Genomic DNA, 21,306 nt, shown 5'->3' on the forward strand with positions numbered 1-21,306 from the left:
AGATTCTTACTGTTACTACTGCAACTACGACTACTGTTTATTCTTACCCAAGCAAAATCTGCCTCCTTCGTGTCTCTTCACCTTAGCGGGGCCGTTTCGGACAAATGATGCTGGTGTGTGTGACGGGTGTGTTTCCTATCGCACACCCCCACACCCCAGAGAGCATTGCACTGTCACAGGCATTTCAGAAAACTCAGCCTCGAAGGCCACAGAAATGGGGCACTGAACGTGGGAGCACTGGACATCATTGTCTAAAGGTGACAGCAGACGAGTGGGAGGGAAACTGGGGAGCCAGGGCTCTCGCTGATGATTCTTTGCCACCTGGATCTCCTGGGAATACAGGGGCACCCAGGCAGGTGGCCGCACCTTACACGGCTCATGCTGTTACCTGACTTTGTACGTGGGCTTATTCTTGTCCGGGCAGTCATGCAGACTTGATACCTGTGTTCACAGCTGGTCTTCTGCCTTTGATTGAAATGTTCTGGGGCATGGGATCTATCCCAGGCATAGGGCACATAAAAAGCCGCTGGCTTTTGACCTTGGCCAGAGACTGTAACAGGGACAGAAATGGCAGTGAGTATGGGGGTGGCACTGGAATTGGGAATGAGAAGGAAACAAATGAGAATTGAGTTGGAGGTGGGAGGAAGATGGGGTAGAGGTAAGTATGGGGACAGGAATAGAAGTGGTGATACATAAATGGCGGTGGGGATAGAGACAGAAGAGAAGATGGAGTTGAAGTCAGTCATGAAGACAGAAATGAGAGAATAGAGGATGGAGATTGAGGATGGAGAGGGGATGGAAATGGAGCTGAATGTGAGGAAGGAAGCAGAGAGGAGAATGGAGATGGAGTGAAGGTGGGGATAGAAATGAGAATGGAGATGAGGATGGGGAAGGGCATCTGGATGGGGATGGGGTAGGCATGGGGTAGAGATAAGAATAGAGAAGGAGATTGAGATTGAGATGGGGGAGGAGATTGAGATGGGGATGGGAGTGAGGATGGGGATAAAGATGGGGGAGGGGATGGAAATGGAGATGTGGTGGGATGGGGAATGGATGGGGGAGAAGATGGAGATGGGGTGGGGGTGAGGATGGGGATGGATGGGGAGGAGATGGAAATGGAGGAGGAGATGGAGGTGGAGGTGGAGGTGGAGATGGAGATGGAGATGGGAGTGGGGTGAGGATGGGGATGGATGTGGGAGGAGACGGAGATGGAGATGGAGATGGAGATGGGGTGAGGATGGGGATGGATGGGAGGAGATGGAGAGGGAGATGAGGATAGGGGTAGATATAGGGATGGAGTTAAAGATGGGGCTGGGGATGATGATAAAGATGGAGGAGGAGATGGAGATGGAAATGGGGATAAAGATAAGGAAGGAGATGAAGATGGGGATGTGGATGAAATGGGGAAGCGGGTGGGGATGAGGATGAGGGTAGGAATGGGGGTGGGAATGGAAATGGAGATGGAGGATGAGGTGGGGATGGGAGTGGGGATGGGATGGAGAAGAGCGTGGGGTGTGGGTAGAGATAGGGATGGGGATTAAATGGTGAAGGGGGTGGGGATGAGGATGAGGGTAGGAATGGGGGTGGGATGGGAATAGAGATGGTGGGTGAGGTGGGTGTGGGGATGGAGAAGAGAGTGGGGTGTGGGTAGAGATGGGGTGGGGATGGGGATGCGGTGGAGATGGAGATGGAGAGGGAGAGTGGGGTGGGAATGGGAATGTATTAGGGGAAGCCTAAGTGAAGGAAGGCTGTGGACTTTGAGGCTCTGCAGCTGGCTTTTAGTGAGCTATGTGGGCAGGAATGCCATACTTAAACAAGAGCAGGGGAAGAGAAGAGGTAGGTGCTAAGGGTGACGTTCAGGGGGAAGCGTCTGTCAGCAGCCAGGACCTCCCGGATGGAGATGGCTCCCTGACTGCCGGCACTCAGAGCCCTCCACCCGGAGACAGATGGTGAGATGCAGAGTGACATTTTCCTAGGACTCACTGCCTGGAGAGTATATTGAAGGGGAGGGTGTGGGAAGCCTGGGCTGTCCGCGCTGATATTAACAGCTCTTCTGTGTCATCGTCCATACAACTGAAGTCTGTTATTGTCTTACGAGCTTGATTTTGTACATATTGCTAACACCTGCTCAGAAATATAACGAGAGATGGGAGCATAGCTCCAATCAAGGTCTGTGTGGTGCAGATCTCCAGAATGTGTGTGTGTGTGTGTGTGTGTGTGTGTGTGTGTGTGTGTGTAAGCCCCATGCTGTGCAAAGAAACCTAGCCACAATTTGGAAGGCTAGGGGTCATTCCAAGCTCTGCCACTGACTTAGGGTGTGATTGTAGCCAAATCTGTGTCTCTCTCTGATCTCAGTTTGCTTACTTGTAAAATGGAAAGTCTAGACCAGAGTTGTCTGACAGAAATTTAACTTAAACCGCATATGTCACTGTAAGTTTTCTAACAACCACATTAAGTTTAAAAAAGAAAAGATGAAATTAATTCTAATAATACATGGGTTAAACTCAGTCTATCCAAAATGTTATCATGTCAACTTGAAATCACTTTATCTTACACTCTTCTTAAAAAATTAAGACTTCAGAATTCGGTGTACCTCACACTTACACTTACGGCACATGTGAACTTGAACAAACCGTATTTCAGGTGCTCTCCAGTGGCATGGGGTGAGTGGCCGCTGTGTGGGACAGCCTCAGCTCTCTCAGGCATTTTCTGGTCTCCTCACTAAACTGTGAATGCTCCAAAGGTGTGACCATGTTTGATTCTCCCAGTCCTTAGCAAGGAAGCTCAAATAAGAATGTTATTAAATCACGCTGGCAATGAGCGCAGCTGATATGTATTGGGAACACTTTCAAAACACTGCAGGTACTAGATTATTGAATCTTCACAAGGACCTCATAATTCCATTTTGCAGATAAGGAAACCAGGCTCAGAGAGGTTAAGTAACTAGCCCAAGGTCACACAACCAGTAAATGGTACAGCTGATCTTTGAAATCTGGCTAACCTGATCCAGAGCCTACACCCTTAGCCATTGTACTATGCTACCTCTCTTATTTATAGCAATACAAATAATTAAAATTGCTACCCTGCCTAGCAGATACCTCATATGTACTATCACATTTATTCCTCAAAGCAAGCCTCTAAGAAGCCAAGCGCAGTGGCTCACAGCTGTAATCCCAACACTTTGAGGTGGGAGGATCACTTGAGGCCAGAATGCAAGACCAGCTTGGACAACATAGCGAGATCCTAGCTCTACAAAACGTATAAAAACAACAACAGGCGTAGTGGCATATGCCTGTGGTCCCAGCTACTTGAGAGACTGAGGCAGAACAATTGATCACTTGAGCCCAGGAGGTCAAGGCTGTTGTGAGCCATGATTGTGCCACTTCACTCCAGCCTGGGTAAACAGAGTGAGACCCTGCCTAAAAAAAAAAAAAAAAAAAAAAAAAGCAACCCTCTCAGGAAGGTTCTAGGTGTCTGATCTCTGTTCAGTGATGGTAAGAAAGAATGAATGAGTGATTTTAAAGGAGCCGCCTCCCTGGTTCTGAGCCTCTAGGATTCTTGGAGCATGTCCTGATACCTGCACACATGCCATCATGAGTCATCAGAGTTTTATGCTAAGCTCTAACTGCAGAGGTCACTGATCGTTGGGGTAACTGAGTAACTAGAGCCACCCACAGCAGGAATTCCTGTTGGAACCGGATCATAAGGCATCCCTGGAGGGTGAGTGAATTCCCGGTGGCTCAAATGTGTACTTACATCTGAAGTCACCGATAGACACAAGCTCCCTTTTCCTTCCCAAAGGTTGAGGTGGGGCCCAGCTTCCTGCCAGAGTCTGGACTCTGGGGTCACACTGGGTTCAAATCCTGACTCTTCCTCATGCTGGCACCTTGAGCCTGAGCCAAGTTGCTTCACCTCTTCAGTTTCCCCATCTGTAAAATGGGAATAAAGAAAACCAGCTCCTAGGCTGATGGTGAAGGTGAGGAGTAATTCAGGCGTTAAGAATTCAGAACGGGTCCTGATTCCTAAGTGTTAGTTAGCCATTGTGGGTTCTTGTGTGGGATCCAGGTTTTAGGTTGAGTTTTGGAAAAGTTAGATTGCAGAATCTGCAACTTCTAGGTAATTGACATGTTCTGGTGTATTTTTCCCTTCTCGGAATTCCTATCCCGCTTACCATCTGTTTTTTGTGATCTTACGCTTAATTACAATTCTCCATCTATTGTTCTCCCATTGCTTTCCGTGGGCTCTGCTTCTCTCCCCAACAGCATGGGGCGGCTGCCTGAATGAATGAATGACTCACACCTGACTTCATTTCACTGGGCCTTGAAATAGAGTTGCCTGTGAGTCTGTCACCCCCACCTGACTGTGAACTTCTCAGTGTTTACCTGTTTCATCCTTGGGCACCTCCTGGCAGCACCTGGCATCATGCCTGGCACCTAGTAGGTGACAGGAAATGTTTGTCGAATTTAATTAAACTTAACCGGAGTGAACACCCCCTGCAGGAAGGAAAGGTCCATACCTCTTTATTTTCTCTGCCTCCCTCCCTGCGCATGGCCCAAGGCTGGGTAAGTCAGAATTGACAGCTTTTCCCAAGTGAGGCTCTAAGACTCTGGCTCCTGTCCTGCTGATTATGGGGAGGTTAGGGAAACAATAGCAGAAATTCCAATAATAGCAAATTCCTACCATATGCTAAGCCCTTTCCTATGCATTAGCTGGTTTCATCCTGCAAACATGTCTGCAAGTATTACTGTTATTCCCATTTAGCAAATAGGGGAACCGAGGCTCACAGTTTTTGTGACTTGGGCAAGGACGTGACAGTGGTGGTGGCCGAGCTGGGATTCAGACCCAAGTGTGCCTGATGGCCCAGTGCCTGCCCCTTGCAATGCCCCATAGTGTCTGGGAGCAAGGGCTTTGGCAAACCAGCTAGGGGCAGTGGGTGAGGAGAGAAGGGAGGTGAGTGGGTGGGAGAGGTGGCCAACCAAAATAAGCCAACTTCCAGAAGGGAAGGGAGGGAAGAGCCCTGGCTCCAAATAGTTGTCCAGCTGCCCCCATTCGAGTGCACGGTACCCCGCTCCCTAGCCGAAATTCCCACTCTGTTTTCAGTTTCTTCCAGATGCAAGTCAGATTATGTCACTGCTCTCACTGAAAACCTTCAGTACCTCCCCATTGCTCTCAGAATAAAGAAAATCCTGTAACCTGTGCTTTAAAGATAAATTAGCCCTCTGGGGGCTAGGACAGAGGAAGGGTGGCGGAGGAAGCCTGAAAGTGCAGCTGTTGCTGGTTTGTGGGATGTGAAGATACTCACTGTGACCCGTCTCAAGTTACAAACAGTTAACCGCTGGTTCACAGGATTCCTGAAAATGTCACAACCTGCTCCAGCATACCACATTCTCTGTGCCCTGCCATCTGCCCAGCCCTGCTGGGCACCACATTCCCCCTGGCCTGCCCTGCTGTCTCCTGGCCAACCTACTGCCAGGCCTTGGCACAAAAATAAGCCAGGCATGGTGGCACACACCTGTGGTCCCAGCTACTTGAGAGGCTGGGAATCTCAGGGCTTGTGAAAACTCAAGGTGTTAAAACTCAAGCTCCTTCCACCAGCCATGCTGCCTCCCACCCAGTCTTGTTATCTCAGACCACAGAGCCACGTGGGTGCCTAGGCAGTGTCTGCCTGGAACTCCCAGGCTCGGGCAGAGTCCCCTCAACACACTGTGATACCTCCAGGGGTCTGAGGTACTTCACACTTTTATCTGTTCCAGCCCTTGATTCCTGTGTGTCTTCTGCACTAGAAGCTCTAGCCGGGGAGGGCTCCTGTCTGTATTCCCTACCTCACCTTCCTCACCATAGTGGATGCCAATGACACCCCCTGGAGTTCTGCAACGTCTGCCGTCCCCCACCCTCAGCACCCAGCATGGACCTGTCCCATCTTAGGTCATCAGTGACTCCTCCCGACTCTCCCGGTTAAGCCCTTGTCTTCCTGTGCTTCCTTTCGGGGCAGCTCCTCCCACCTCCATTGAAGTGGTGGCCGCTGACACGCCAGCCCCCTTCAGCCGCTACCAAGCCCAGAACTTCACGCTGGTCTGCATCGTGTCTGGAGGAAAACCAGCGCCCACGGTGAGTACACCTGGAGCGGCCAGCTCCTTCCCACCTGCCAGACCACCCTGCTCCAGGGCTGGTCCAGCTGCAGGGGTCTTCACAGTGCCTGGAGAGGGAGTGGTTGGTCAGGGCTGACTGTCTCCATCTGCCTTGGTCTGATCCTGTTTACCCATCGGACCGGCCCAGGCATCCATGTGCCCCTGTTGCTCCCCGTCTCCCCGTGCTGAGAACCCCCACTCCTCCTGGAGGCAGAGTCCTAGACCTTCACAGCAGGGGTGGCCTTCCAGGGAGCCCAGCATCCAGCATGCCTGACCCATTATTGAGTCCCATGGAGACAAATGAAAGGAGGCCCCTGGAGGAAAAGGGACTTGTCCCAAGTCACCATGGTGCTGCTGACAGAGCTGGGACTCAAGTCCATGTCTTGAGCCCCAAGTTCGCTGCCCTTCCCAGAAGCCCACGTGGTCAGCAGGAAGCCCATCTGAAAGAAGGAGGGAGAGGATGGAAGGGGGAGATGAAAGAGAGAAAGGAAGGGAGGGAAGAGAGAGGAAATTCCTTTTTTCTTTTTGATCCGGAGTCTCTGTCGTCCAGGCTGGTGTGCAGTGGCATAGTCTCAGCTCACTGCAACCTCCGCCTCCTGGATTCAAGCGATTCTCCTGCTTCATCCTCCTGAGTAGCTGGGACTACAGGCTTGTGCCACCATGCCCGGCTAATTTTTTGTATTTTTAGTATCGATGGGGTTTCGCTGCGTTAGTCAGGCTGGTCTCCATCTCCTGACCTCGTGATCCTCCCGCCTCAGCCTCTCAGTGTGTTGGAATTACAGGCGTGAACCACCTCGATCGGCTGGAAATTCCTTTTTGACCAACTTATTAGATCCAGCGTAGTTTCCTTTGACATTGGTCAGTGCAGTTCATGAGATTTTTCTTGGCCTCTTGAAGGGGTTCAGGTAGGAGGTGCGGCGTCCGGAGAGCCAGGCCCTGCTGTACTCACTGAATAACCATGAGCAGGAAATCCCCCTCCCCACCTCTGCCTCTATTTCTGCAAGAAAGTTGAGGGGACTGGACAATATTAGTTTTTCAGCTTTTTTAGAAGCAGCAGGACCCTTTTGGTCTAAATAAGATACTGGGAAGCCTCATCTATGTGACATTTAAAAGTGAAGGTACCCTCATTGATACCTGAAGCCCCTCTTCAGAACCCGTAGGGTTACACGAAACTCATTTGGAGAACATTCGGGCGGTGTACCCTTTCAGTTTTGACATTTTATGATACTTTGAGTCTTACGCCTATGAGTTCTATACAGTACCTGGATTTAGCAAGGAGTGGAGCTACAGTAATGGATACGTAGAGTTACAGTTCAAGACGGGAGCCAGATGGTTCCCCTCATTCCAGACCTGACTGTCTCACAGGCATGATCCAGTGGTGTGGCTTGGGAATCTAGGCCAGCCTTGCCTCAGGACCTGGGGTGGGCTGGTAAATGGGTTTGTAGAGGCCCAGGACAGGGGAGTAAGCAGGGGCACAGAGGCACAGGTGGGGTGGTGGGCAGGGGTGCAGAGACACAGGTGGCGCAATGGGCAGGGGCACAGATGCACAGGTGGGGCGGTGGGCAGGGGCACAGAGGCACAGGTGGGGCGGTAGGCAGAGACACAGAGACACAGGTGGGGCGGTGGGCAGAGACACAGAGACACAAGGGAGATGATGGGCAGGGGCACAGAAACAAGCCTCCGTCCCTAGAAAGTAGACCAGAAAAGGTAGCTTCAAAGCCAGTTGCTGAAAGCAAGACATGACCCCAAATTTCCCCCTTTGGAGGCCATTAAGAGGTCCAGTGGCCCTAAAATCGGGAAAGCTGCTTTTTTCTCACAAAGAAAAGGCGCTTTCCTGACAGGCACCAAGAAAGCGTTTCACAGCCCAGGGGCTGCAGGAAGGCACCTCCTAGCCATCCTGTCTGCCTGCCCTGACATTTGTGACCTGGCAATAAAATACTCAGATATAAGTATGTAAAGAACCTTGTCTCCCCAAATCCAGCCATCCTATGTTTACCTGAGACATCAGAACTTTATTTTTTATTATTATTTTTTTTTGAGACGAAGTTTTGCTCTTGTTACCCAGGCTGGAGTGCAATGGCGCGATCTCGGCTCACCGCAACCTCCGCCTCCTGGGTTCAGGCAATTCTCCTGCCTCAGCCTCCTGAGTAGCTGGGATTACAGGCACGCGCCACCATGCCCAGCTAATTTTTTGCACTTTTAAGTAGAGACGGGGTTTCACCATGTTGACCAGGATGGTCTCGATCTCTCGACCTCGTGATCCACCCGCCTCGGCCTCCCAAAGTGCTGGGATTACAGGCTTGAGCCACCGCGCCTGGCGACGTCAGAACTTTAAAGAAATTCTTTGATATAAATTACAAACCTGCATTTAAAGCACTTTTTAAAAAGAAGAAGAAAATAAATTGGGGGGGGGGAAAAAAAAAACAACCCAGTGCAAGCTTTTGAGTACACCAAAGAGATGTTTCATGGATGTTACAAACTCGGACAAAAATCCTACATTTCATACCCCATCCCCGCCCACCTCCGTCCCCGCCCTGCAGCCCCTCCCCACACACACTTTCCTTTCCCTCCCCAACCTGCGTCCCACTCTTCCCTCCCCCAGCCCCCTATTGATCTAGTTATCTGATTTATTAAAAATACACCCAAACCCCGCAGGCCTCTGGGCACATGTACCAAAATAAAATGACAGCAAATTAAATTAAATACCGCCTTGCAAACCTCAAGCTCCCCATTAGCAGAGAAAGCGAGGAGACGTTTGCTCGCCTCACCTCTGCACCTAGCTTCCTCCCACACGTGCACCTGTCTGCTGCCTTCCATCTCCAAAATGCACACGCACACAGATTCTTTCTTCCCTCATGCTCTCCCAACATCTCATTTAATCTCCGGTGCCTTCCATTTTCGCCTTCATCCCTGTGCCCTCCTCGGGTGGGCATGGACCACCCCCGTGGAGCCCAGGTGGCTGCCGTGGTATAGGGCAAGGCCCCCATTTCCTCCGGGGTTCCACAGAAGCATCCAACAGCCCCAGGAAGCAGGTGTCTTATTCATCTTGACAAGTGAAGAGACTGACACTCAAAAAGCCTCATCAGTTGGTAAATGAGGACTGGGCTAAGCCTCGCCCCAGGGGCCTGCGTGTGTTCCCAATGTACCACACTGGCTCATGGTTGTTGGGGGTGTTGGAAGGAAAGGAGTGGGGTGAGGGCGACTGTCTAGACTGCTAGGCTCTGGAAGAACTGGCATCCTGTGCCCAGTTCACCAGAGAGCCTATTGGGAGGTTGAAGTTTGTAGCCCAAAATCTTTCTCCACACCCTCCTTGCAATGGCAGGTTTATTTCAAACGAGATGGGGAACCGATCGAGGCCGTGCCCCTGTCAGAGCCACCAGCTGCGAGCTCCGGCCCCCTCCAGGACAGCAGGCCCTTCCGCGGCCTTCTGCACCGTGACCTGGACGACACCAAGATGCAGAAGTCACTGTCCCTCCTGGATGCCGAGAACCGGGGTGGGCGACCCTACACGGAGCGCCCCTCCCATGGCCTGACCCCAGATCCCAACATCCTCCTCCAGCCAACCACAGAGAACATACCAGAGACGGTCGTGAGCCGTGAGTTCCCCCGCTGGGTCCACAGCGCTGAGCCCGTCTACTTCCTGCGCCACAGCCGCACCCCGGGCAGCGACGGCACGGTGGAAGTACGCGCCCTGCTCACCTGGACCCTCAACCCACAGATCGACAACGAGGCCCTCTTCAGCTGCGAGGTCAAGCACCCAGCGCTGTCAATGCCCATGCAGGCAGAGGTCACGCTGGGTAAGGCTTGGTGGGGGCCTTCTGTAGAGCCCTTGCAGACCTTGGTGTGGGGAGAGCCTGGGAATGGGGTTCCCGGGCTGAGGACAGCCATGGAGATGGGGAGGGGATGGAGGAAACTGGAGTCAGGATGAGCACAAAGGGTAGAGTCAGGATTCTTAGGAATGGGAGGTACCCACAGGCCAAGGTAGTTTGCTGGGTTGAGCCATGAACATGAGTGATCAGAGGCGTTTGCTGGATAGGGTCAGGGACACAGGATACCGGAGAAGGTCAGGGGAGTTGCTGGATTAGGTCAGGAACATGAGAGGTCTGGGGAGTTTTCTGGATGGATCAGAAACAAGAGATTGAGGAGATTTGCTGGGTTGGGTCAGGCACACTAGAGGTTGGGGAACAGGGGACTTGCTGGATTGGGTCAAGAACATGAGAAGTTGGGGAAGGGCAGGGGAGTCTCTCGGTTGGGTCAGGAACACCAGAGGTAAGGGAGTTTGCACAGTCAGGATAAAAATTTTGGAAAGTCAGAGAAATTTGCTGGATCAGTGTTCAAAACAGGATTTCTAGGTCAAAAATGGAACCAGGAAGTCGTAGGGAGGTTTGCTGACTAAATGAAGAATACACGAGTCGGGTTTCTTCAGGAAGGGTCACTGAGTCAAGTCAGAAGCATAGAAGGCCAGCATGAAGACCAGGGGAGGCCAAGATTTTTTGAGTCAGCCTCAAGAGCACAAGAGATCAGGGGACATTTGTCGGGTCAAGGAGAGGAGCACTGAGGTCATGGCCTGCTCAGGGAAGTTTTCTCCATCACAGATGGGAGCATGGGAGGTGACAGGAAGATTTTCTGGATTGCGTATGAGCCCAGTGAGCTGAGAGGACATTGCTCACAAGGGTTGTGAACCTGGGAGGTGCAGGCTTGCTGGATCAGGTTCAGGAATTCTGAAAGTCACAGGAAGTTTTGCCAGCTTGGGGTCAGGAACACATAGGACGTGGGAGGATATCGCTCTGGCTTACACTTTTAGGTACAATGAAAACCCTGTCGTCTGTGGGTATGTGGGAGGCAGGCAAAGAAGACACTGGGTGCACAGAGCCAGTTCAGCCCTAGGACCCAATCCCTGTCCCTGATCTGCTCCTCTCCTCACAGAGCCCCAGTCCAGGGATCTCCAAAGCAGTTCCCTGAGAACTCACACCCTTCCCCCTTACACTCCTCTTCCCAGCTGACTGGGGCAGGGAAAGGGAAGATGTGGGATCTTTTCTGCTGGAAATATACAGGACTCCTGTCCGGTTGTTTCATGGACGGGGTGGGCAAGGGCAGGGGACGGGCACAAAGACCTGCACTTGTCCTTTCACCTTTGTCCTTTGAACCTTGAGCTGCAGCCCCCAGCAGCTTCTTCCTGAGCCTGAGATGCCTGAGCTTGTCCCCTAAAACTCCCATAGTGTTCAGGGGCTGCATGCAGCAGTCCACAGCCTCTAACCCAGGCCACTCATGACCAAAGACTGAGAGTACTGAGTGACAAGAATTGGGACGGTGGCTTGTGTGAGGTGTTCCAGAGGGCTTCCGTTTCAGCTGGACCACCGGAAAACCCAACACCTCCTCAGTATCAAATACCAAAGAAATGGATTCTTGTACAGATAGTATGTACTATGTGCCAGCAACATCTGCAAGGATTCTCATCCAGTCCTCACAGGCACAAGTTGACCATGTAGCCCCATTTTGCAGATGAGCAAAACTGAGGTTCACATTGATGGAGTCCCTTGCAATGTCATTAACTTTGTATGTAGCAGAGTTGATATTATTGTTGCCTTCTTCACTCACTACCATGCCAACCACTGAACTTACCAGCTCCAGGACTGGGTGCCTTGGCTGGTTATGGGACTGGTTCCCTGAAGACCCATTAAAATGGCCCTTTGATTTCTCTCTCTCTCTCTCTCTCTCTCTCTCTCTCTCTATATATATATATATATATATATATATATATATATATATATATATTTTTTTTTTTTTTTTTTTTTTGGTTGTCGCTGTTGTTGAGACAAAGTCTCACTCTGTCACACCCAGGCTGGAATGCAGTGGGTGATCTTGGCTCACTGCAACCTTAGCCTCCTGGGTTCAAGAGATTCACCCACCTCAGTCTCCCAAGTATCTGGGATTACAGGTGCCCATTACCATATCCAGCTAACTTTTTTGTGTGTATTTTTAGTAGAGATGGGGTTTCACCATACTGACCAGGCTGGTCTGAAACTCCCAGCCTCAGATGATCTGCCCACCTGGGTCTCCCAAAATGCTGGGGTTACAGGCGTGAGCCACCGCACCCAGCAGCCCTTTGATTTTCACAGGCCACCTGCCTATACAGAAACTAATAATAAAGGCTAACATTTACTGAGCACCTACTATATGCCACAGACTGTGGCTTCTCTCATATTAACCCAGTGAGGCAGGAACCATTATTATCCCATATCACAGAGGAGGAAACTGAGGCTCAGGGAGCTGAAGTTGCCCAAGGTGAGTGGGGAGAATTCAAAGGCTCCAAAGTCTGCTCTATACATCTCACTCTGCCTCCTCAGGGCATCCCTTTGTACAGGTGTCCACTCCCTGGGTGCTGTTTGCTCATCATTCCATAAAAATATCACAAGCATCACTTAAGGCCAGGCCCTGTGCTAGGTGCTGGGATCTTCTCAACCCAGAGCCTGCTCCGACCCCTCTCTTGGCCTTCCCACCTTGCCAGCCCTTCACCCCTCTCTCTGGACCTTCCATCCTTCCATGGCCTCTCCCTCCCCAGACAGAGGAGCCTTCACTCTTCACCCGGTTGCTTCGCTTATGAAAGTCCCCTCCTGCCCCTCTTGTGGAAGCTTCCAGCGGGGTGGCACCCTTGCCCCAACCACCAAGAACAAGGATGAGAAAGATGAAAGGCCAGATTCAAACTTCAAGGCAGCTGGTGAGAAGTGGGCTTGTAGCTGACATGTCCTAGTGATGGGAGGGGGTATGCTCCTGCCGGCCTGTGTGACCCCTGCCACCAGCACCCCACACCACATTAAAGCACTTGCCTGCTGTGTCCTTGATCCCAGGTCCTCTCTTCACTGGAGCCACCTCTATGGGCCTCCCCAGCCCCCATCATCAGAGCAAGGGAAAGAAGGGTCCACTCATAAGCAGTGGGCCTGGATAGGCAGGTCTGCACACACCGGGAAAGTTGGGGTATGGGGGACACAGCAGGGCCACCAAGGTGAAGGGCCCTAATTGGGTGGGTGAGTAAAGAGACACCTGGGCTGACTTCCTAGCCTCCCTCGACGGCTGCCTGAGAACTCGGACCTCTTAATGTCTCTGGGACTCCGTTTTCTGACCTGTTGAAGGGGGAGAATAGTCACTGCACAAATGTCTTGGGCATCTGCTTGGAGCCAGGCCCTCCGCAAGATGCTTCCCTCACCAGATTTCCCTGAAATCTGTAGTGAACCCATGAGGCCTCAGAAAGATGCTCTTATTATTCCCATCTGAGAGATGAGGGACTCAGGCTTAGAGTGACTTTCCTGGCTGTCTGGCCCCAGAACCCACTTTCTTAACCACCATCCTATACAGCCCACTTGTCAGGGCTGTGGTGAGGTGTCACTGAGCCAGGGGGTGTGACCAGTGGAGAGTGCCATGAGCCAAAGTGTTGTGAGGGTGTGCACCTGGCACAATCAGGGCACTCTGTACTCCGGGTGAGACAGTGGGATGGATAAGATGACCTCAGGGCGCAAAATCCAATCATTCAATAAGGTTGGGTTTGAAAGTTTGCACACACTTTCCCAGTGTGTGCAGATCTGCCTATCCAGGCCTACTGCTTATGAGTGGACCCTTCTTTCCCTTGCTCTGATGATGGGGGCTGGGGAGGCCCACAGAGATGGCTCCAGTGAAGGTAGGACCTGGGATCAAGGACACAGCAGGCAAGTGCTTTAATGTGGTTTGGGGTGCTGGTGGCAGGGGTCACACAGGCCAGCAGGAGCTCACCCCCTCCCATCACTAGGACATGTCAGCTACAAGCCCATAAAGATATCACAATCATTTTGAAGATCAGGCCAATGAGGGTGGGGTATGTTTCCCTGTAATGAGCCTTTGCTCCTGCCCTTCCCTTGCAGGGTTGCTCTCCCCAGCTCACATGCCACCTCTCCAGGAAGAGTTCTCTGACCCTCCCCCAACCCTCCAAGCTGTTTGTGCCTCTTCTGAGTTCCTGTCTCACCAGATTTGTACCTTTCTTGTGATCTGGACCACAGATGCCCAGGTGTCCTGGCACCCATCTCACTAAATGGCAGCTACGTTCTTCCCATTGACCAAACCAGAAACCTTGCAGCCACTCACCTTTTCCACTCTTTTCTCCTATCCCACATGCAAGCCATCATTAAGCCCTGGCAGCTCGACCTCAGAATATATCTCAAACCTGCCCCTCCTCACGATCTCCTCTCCGAATACCCAACCCAAGAACCATCAGTTCAAGCCCGGGTTATCAGAGCAGCCTTTAAAACTGGTCGTTCTGCTTCTACTTTTGCCCTATTCTATTTCCCACCCTGATTGATCTACTTAAAATATAAATCAGATCATGACACCCACCCAGAACCTTCCCATGGTAGACAAATAGATTGATAAAACAGATCAGAGTCCAGAAATAGATCCACATACACAGAGTTCATTGATTTTTGCCAAAGACCCAAGGCCGTTCAATGGGGAAAGAGTTCTCTTAACAAATGACCCTGAAACAAATGAATACACATAAGGAAAAATTGAACTTGGACCCCCTACCTCACACACACATACAAAAATTAAGTTGAAATGAATCATAGATTTAAATGTAAAAACCAGCATCATGAATCCTCTTGAACAAAACACAGAAAAGTTCTTAATAACTTACAAAGAAACTTAGACTCCCACACAATAATAGTGGGAGACTTTAATAAAAACTGCCCTGGATAGTGATCACCACAAATTAGGTGTACAATAAAGAATTAGATGGATAGAGAAAATGAATAAATGGGTGAGTGAGCAGATTGGTAGGTTAATGGGTAGGTATGTGAATGGATTGGTGGATGTTTGAATAGATGAATGAATAGAATGAATGCTAGGATGGATGGATGGATGGTTTTGATGGCTGTTTTAATGAATGGATGGATGTTTAAATGGATGGATGAATGGATGGATGGATGGATGGATGGATGGATGGATGGATGGATGGGTGGGTGGATGGATGGGTGGGTGGATGGATGGATGGATGGATGGGTGGTTGGACAGATGGATGAATGGATGAATGTTTGTCTGGAAGGATGGATGGATGAATATTTAGATGGATGGATGTCTGGATGGATATTTTGGATAGATGTTTGAAGGGATGGACTCAATAGATGGATGTTTGGATGGATGGATATTTGGATGGATAGATGGATTGATGCATGAATGTTTAGATAGATGTTTGGATGGATGGATGGATGGATGGATGGATGGATGGATGGATGGATGGATGGGTGAATGGGTGAATGGGTGAATGGGTGAGTGATTATTTTAGTAAACACCCAGAATTCCTGGGGGAAACCTAGAGGAGCTTTTCCTTGAGATTCCACAGTACTATCCTTCCATCAGGATGCTCAGGACAGGGAAGGAAGGCAGCTTGTATAGCCAGGATCTTTTTCATTCCCTGAGCAGACAGACATCGCTTTACATTTCACATTGCAGTCTTATCTCCCTCCTCCATTGTCATTTCCAGAGTGTTTCCTCCAGCAGGGTGGTAGTCTATTCACCCCATTTACAGGTTAGAAAACTCAGGCTTAACAAGTTGAAATGACTCATCCAAGTCATGCAGTCAGAAATTAGAGGGCTAGACCTCAGTCCTGGGTCTCTTTCTCTGTGTTCTTTCTCTGTGTTCTTTCTCTGTGTTCAGGGGCTGAGAGGCAGGAAAGCCCAGAGACTAAGAACATTCCTTTCAGGCACTGTCAGCCTTTGAGTTCTAGAAGCAGGCAAGTGGGGCCAGGCTTTCACTGTCTGAAGCTGCTAATGGGCCAGGCTCTGAGTGTCAGGAGCCTGAGGGTGGAAGGAGTGCGGAGGCCGAGAGCAGCTGACTTGGCTTCCAGAAGCAACATCTCAATGCAGCCGTGAAGGAGGGAGTCAGGGGCCATCTGCTGCAAAGGCACTTGTCTGGTGGCAGCTGCCAGGATAGAGCTTGAAAGAAGCGAGAGAGGAGCAGACCATTCTTCTGCCCACCCTCTGTGCCCCTCAGGGTCAGATGCACACAGGAGCCCAGGAGCTGGGGTTCTCTGGGTGGAAGAAGGCACCCACTCTGCCTTCCCTCTTCCCCTGGGCTCTGAGCCTCCCTCTGAAGCCCTATGTGCCATCACGTCTTGTTTCTGACATTTCTTTGCAGTGTGACCTTGGACAAGCCACTGCCCTCCTGGAGGCCTGATTCTATGACCCCACAGTGGGTTTCATGTAACTTGCCTCATAAGTACCAGGATGATGTGACTGTCCTAAAATGGTGTCTAGCGCATGTTTGACACCTGATAAAAGTTGGCTCTCCTTCCCTTAGAACCAGCAGGCCCTAAGGAAGGAGTAAGACAGGCTCCTTAGAAAGTGGGGCACTGAGGAATCTGACCTAGAAGGGAAAGGTGTCTGCCCTGCCCTCCAGGGCTCCAGCGTTTTCCAGGACCAGGATGTCCTTCACATCCTCTCCTGGCTGCAGCCACCAATGCCACCCCAGCAGCCCTTTAAGAACAGAAAGAGCCGCCAGAACTACCCAGGGCTAGACTGCCCTAGGCCTGGTTTCCCTTCTGCAAGTCTACAGCAATTGAGAGTTCTTTCAAAGCCGGAACGTTGCTTGGTCTCCCTGAGCCTTCATTTCCTTATGGCGACAATCTCAAAGGCTGGGAGGCTAAATGAGATCGCGCATATGGCACTTCATGTAGGTCCTGGCTCTTAGGATGAGTAAAACAAATGTTAGCCAACAAACCTGCCAGTGCCTGATGTGTGTTAGGCAAGGGGTATCATTGTTCCCATGATGCACTGGGGAAAGGTAGGGGAGCTACTCACCCAAGGGCACACAGAACAGATCAGAACCCAGCTCTCAGGTCTGGCAAGCCAGTGGCCTTTCCACACGACTGGCTGGCAGCTGCAGCTGCAGAAGCAGCTCTTGCCTTCCCAGCCATTCCCTCCCCTTGATGCAAGCCCCGCTCTTCCCGCGGATGCTTCCCTAGACCCATGTGGCACTTCAGATGTCTTGCTCATGGTTTAATTAATAGTCCTTTGGTTTCATTCTCAGAGAATGAAATTGGCAGTGCCTGGGAGACCACCCACATCTGCCAACTGCTCTGATTTCTGTTCTGAGAGCTTTGAGTCAGAAAGAGAGGCCCGAGGACCAGCAAAGACAGGTGGAGTTATCCCAAGGCAGCCCCAGGGCCTAAGGACAAAGCTTCTCCACCCCTAGAAGATGTTTACACAGAGTAGCACAAAACAGAGTACCAGACAAAACCCTCACCCCTTCCTCCGCCCTGGAAACTCTATGGGATCTGTCTCCCAGCCCCATTCTCTCCCTGACTTGCCTCTGTCCCATGCCCTGGCTAGTCCCTGTGCCTGGAATATGCCTCATGAGCTTCACAGCTCAGCTTAAATGTCACCTCCTTGGAAAAGACACCCTGACCACCATCTGAGGATGTCACCCACCAACTCTGAGCCTCTCCCCTGGGTCTAATGATCTGCCCGATCTGCCTAGGGCACTGCCACTCTCGTCCTGGTTTGCATATGTGTTTGTCTGCTTACAAACAGTCACCCCTACTGAAGTGGGAGCTGGTGGCAGCAGGCACTGGGTCTTGTTCAGCACCATATCCTCAGCTCTGCTCCAAATGGCTGTCTCCCTAATTACTGTTGAATGAGTGAGTGAATGAATGAATGAGTGAATGAATGAATTGGGGAAAACAGTTCTGGCAAGAAGGTCAGGAAACATGGGTAACGGGCTCTGTGAGTGACCTCGGATAAGCCTCTACATTATCCGTGGAGCTCTGCTTCTCAGCTGCAATGAAGGGAACGGATCCAGTGATCCCTAGAGGCGCCTCCATCCCTGATATTCTCAGGTGTTGTTCAGAGGATAGTCACGCCCTTGAGAATCTTGGCTTTCAAGCTCAGAGATATAAAGGGACTGAATAAGAGGCGATACAAGGAAGTGAGAAAGAGAGGCAGGGAGGCTGGGGACAAGGAAGGAGGTGATTTCCCCACACCGTGTCCATCCCTACCCAGAGGTTCTGGAGGAACCCCGCTGGGAAGATGAACCTGGTAGAAAGAGCACTGACTCAAGAGTGGGAGATCCTCAAGATGTGAACTTGGCTCTCCTCAAGATTTGACTTTGGGCAAATCACTTCCTGACTCCCTGGGCCTCAGTTAACTCAACTGGACAAAGGCTGATGACACCGGCAATGCACCTCCCAAGGGGGTAGATGGGTGGGAGTTCGGGGTACCTCAAGTCTGGCCGCTGACACAGGCTGCTCCCCATCAGCAGCCCAGTAGCACCTGCCCCAGGTAAGATTCCCTCCCTGACCCCATGGTCCACTGGGCTTCTCTGATCTTGTCCACCGTTGTACTGGCTTGTACTTGCCTGTTTTTTTGTTTTTCTCCCCCACTGATGTGTGACCCCCATAAGGGCAGGAATCGTGCTCTGTACACCATTGACTCCCCAGGTCCTAGACAGCATCTGATTCATCGCATGGGCTTAGGGAATGTGTCTGAATGCGTGCAGGTGTGAATGAATAAATAAATGAGCACACTGAGCTTCTAACAAAAGCAGCTGATCCCAAGGATGTTGATTGCTAGACTAGAACGTTCTCTTCCATGTGCCCGGCCCCTCCTTTCCTTACTCTCTCTGATCTAGCCTTTCTTTCCCTACAGTTGCCCCCAAAGGACCCAAAATTGTGATGACGCCCAGCAGAGCCCGGGTCGGGGACACAGTGAGGATTCTGGTCCACGGGTTTCAGGTCAGCTTCTCTCTGAGCATCTGGGAGAGTGGTGAGAGGTGGCAGAGGCACCGACTGAGCGCCAGCATCCCTGGCAGGCCTCTCTGACACCCTTCTTCCATCCCCAGCCACATCCAGTGGGCTTCAGTTTCCCAAGAATCGGTTCCCATGAGGAATGGCAAAGAGGTGTATGTGTGTTTCACTCCCTATCTAGAACCCAGAGTAAACCTAGCTCTCCAACCAGACATGGTCTTCAGTGCCCGACTCCTTCTCCTCCTGGAGTTCAGGGCAGCCACTCCCAACCCATCAGATGAGAACGCTGACCCCTTGCTGCTCCGGCAGAATGGGTCCTCCTGTGACCTAACTCTCCCCTGCTCTGGCCAACAGAACGAAGTCTTCCCGGAGCCCATGTTCACGTGGACGCGGGTTGGGAGCCGCCTCCTGGATGGTAGCGCTGAGTTTGACGGGAAGGAGCTGGTGCTGGAGCGGGTTCCCGCTGAGCTCAACGGCTCCATGTATCGCTGCACCGCCCAGAACCCGCTGGGCTCCACCGACACGCACACCCGGCTCATTGTGTTTGGTAAGGCGCGCTCAACCAGGGGCTGGCTGGGAGAACAACCACAGGAACGGGCCCTGGCTGGGAGGTGTCCCCAGGCGGAGGAAGCAGCGAGGGCTCAGATCCCCTCAATTTGCCTTGAGAGGTAGGGTCGTTCAGCGGTTACAAGTATAATGGCTTCGGAGTAGAGAGAACCTTGGGCAAACTGCCTGACCTCTCTCACTTTCTCCATCTGCAAACTGGGGCTGATATGATCCAGCGCCCAGGGAGGTTGTGTGGCTGCCCTGAGACAGTGCATGTGATACCTCCCAGCAGGTGCTGGGTAAAGGGCCACTCCTTCCCTGAGCTCTGAATGCCATCTACTCTTTGGTCCTTTTTCTGTTTCTTTCCAACAGAAAACCCAAATATCCCAAGAGGAACGGAGGACTCCAATGGTAAGTGTCCATGCTCAGGACTTCTTGCTTAAAAGGGAGTGGGCTTTGAGTCACCAGAAAGTTCTGGTCCCCTAAACTGCCCGTGTGCATACCCTTGCCACTTCCTGACACCTCAGGCACGTCATTGCCTTCTAGTAGGGCAGAGTCAGGGTCCAAAGTGGGCAGAGGTGGAGACTGAGGCAGTAAAGGGAGACTCAGCGTGCCAAAGCAGCCAGCTGAGATTTCTGGGGCCGACTGTGCCCCATCTCACTGTCCATGGCATCTCTAGCTCTCTTAACTCAGAGCTCAGCTGCTCTGACCTCAGAAGGGTGTGTCCAGCCTGGACCATTGGCTGCGTTCTGAGGTTGTGGATGACTCCATAGGGCTGTGGGAGCATCGATAGATGTCTCCGTGCAGACCCTTTATATTGTCCTCCCTTGGGCTGCCCCACTCCCCAGCCTGCTCTAACATTCACCCCAAGGGGCCCAGACACTGCTTTCAGGCCTGCCATCCCCTCCCTACATGAAACCAATCTCAGTTCACAATGGAGGCTCCCACTCTTGGTCCTCACTGGACCATCCTCAAGGCCCCTAGGAAGTCTGACCAGAGTCTGGCAAGCCTGGGAGTGAAGAAAGGGATCATGGACAGTCAGGTGGCCAGGTGGCAGAGTTGGGCCTTGAACCCAGTTTGCCCAGATGCTGAAGTCTGGCATTTTTGCTGGGGACCTGGAGGCTCTGCTGTTGTGGAACAGGGTTGGGTCTGCAGGCTCTGACCCCTTTCCTGCCTCCTGGCACAGGTTCCATGTCTGGCCCTGCTGGCGCCCAGCTTACCTTGGTGCTCGCCCTGACAGTGATTCTGGAGCTGACGTGAAGGCACCCGCCCCAGCCACTCCATCAGGCACTGACATCTCCGCGACTGGTTTTCATTTCTTTTCTAAACTATTTCCAGTCTTGTTCTTAGTCTCTTTCCATCTGTGTCTTGGCTTCTTCAGTCGGTTTAATTAAAACAAACAGAACGATTTTCCCCACCTCAGTTTGTGGCTCTGCATTCTTTATTTGCTCAGTAGCAGCAACTGGGCCCCTCCTCCTGGCATCCAATACTGGGACAAGCACCGAGGGGGAAAGGCAAGGGAGATGGAAAGCATGCCCTTCCCAGATGAACGTGGACATGGGGCTCACTGTCTCACTCAAGTCCTAGTAACCAAGTGTGGACTGTGGCCAGAGACCTGGGAAATCCAAGCTTCCTCAGGGCTAAGTGTAATAGTCAGCTGTTGCCACAATAATGCTGTGTAACAAACCAACCCAAACCTCAACGGCATGCAATGACAAGCACTTGTGATTATGTTCATGTTCAGGTTGAAGTGGTTCGGCTGATCTAATCTGAGCTCAGCTGGGCAGTTCTGCTTCAGGCAGCAGGTCAGCTGGGCTGGACTCCAAGCTGTGGGTTGAGTTCAGGCCTCCTCCATGGGTTAGTTTGAT

At 51.6% G+C, this 21,306-nt stretch overlaps 1 protein-coding gene across 1 annotated transcript in view; it reads left to right on the plus strand.

Moving 5' to 3' along the window:
* Positions 1-20,860, plus strand: part of IGSF21 (immunoglobin superfamily member 21) — a 270,231-nt gene extending 249,371 nt beyond the window's left edge. Inside the window, exons 5-10 of the mRNA XM_039474557.2 lie at positions 5,993-6,108; positions 9,451-9,925; positions 18,795-18,880; positions 19,247-19,439; positions 19,811-19,849; positions 20,625-20,860. Of these exons, the coding sequence (XP_039330491.1) occupies positions 5,993-6,108; positions 9,451-9,925; positions 18,795-18,880; positions 19,247-19,439; positions 19,811-19,849; positions 20,625-20,698 (983 nt within the window). The 3' untranslated portion in view covers positions 20,699-20,860. The remainder of the gene's footprint in view (positions 1-5,992; positions 6,109-9,450; positions 9,926-18,794; positions 18,881-19,246; positions 19,440-19,810; positions 19,850-20,624) is intronic.
* The last annotated feature ends 446 nt before the right edge of the window (positions 20,861-21,306 follow it).

The sequence above is a fragment of the Saimiri boliviensis genome, chromosome 11 (assembly GCF_048565385.1).
Source record: "Saimiri boliviensis isolate mSaiBol1 chromosome 11, mSaiBol1.pri, whole genome shotgun sequence".
Lineage (NCBI taxonomy): Eukaryota > Metazoa > Chordata > Mammalia > Primates > Cebidae > Saimiri > Saimiri boliviensis.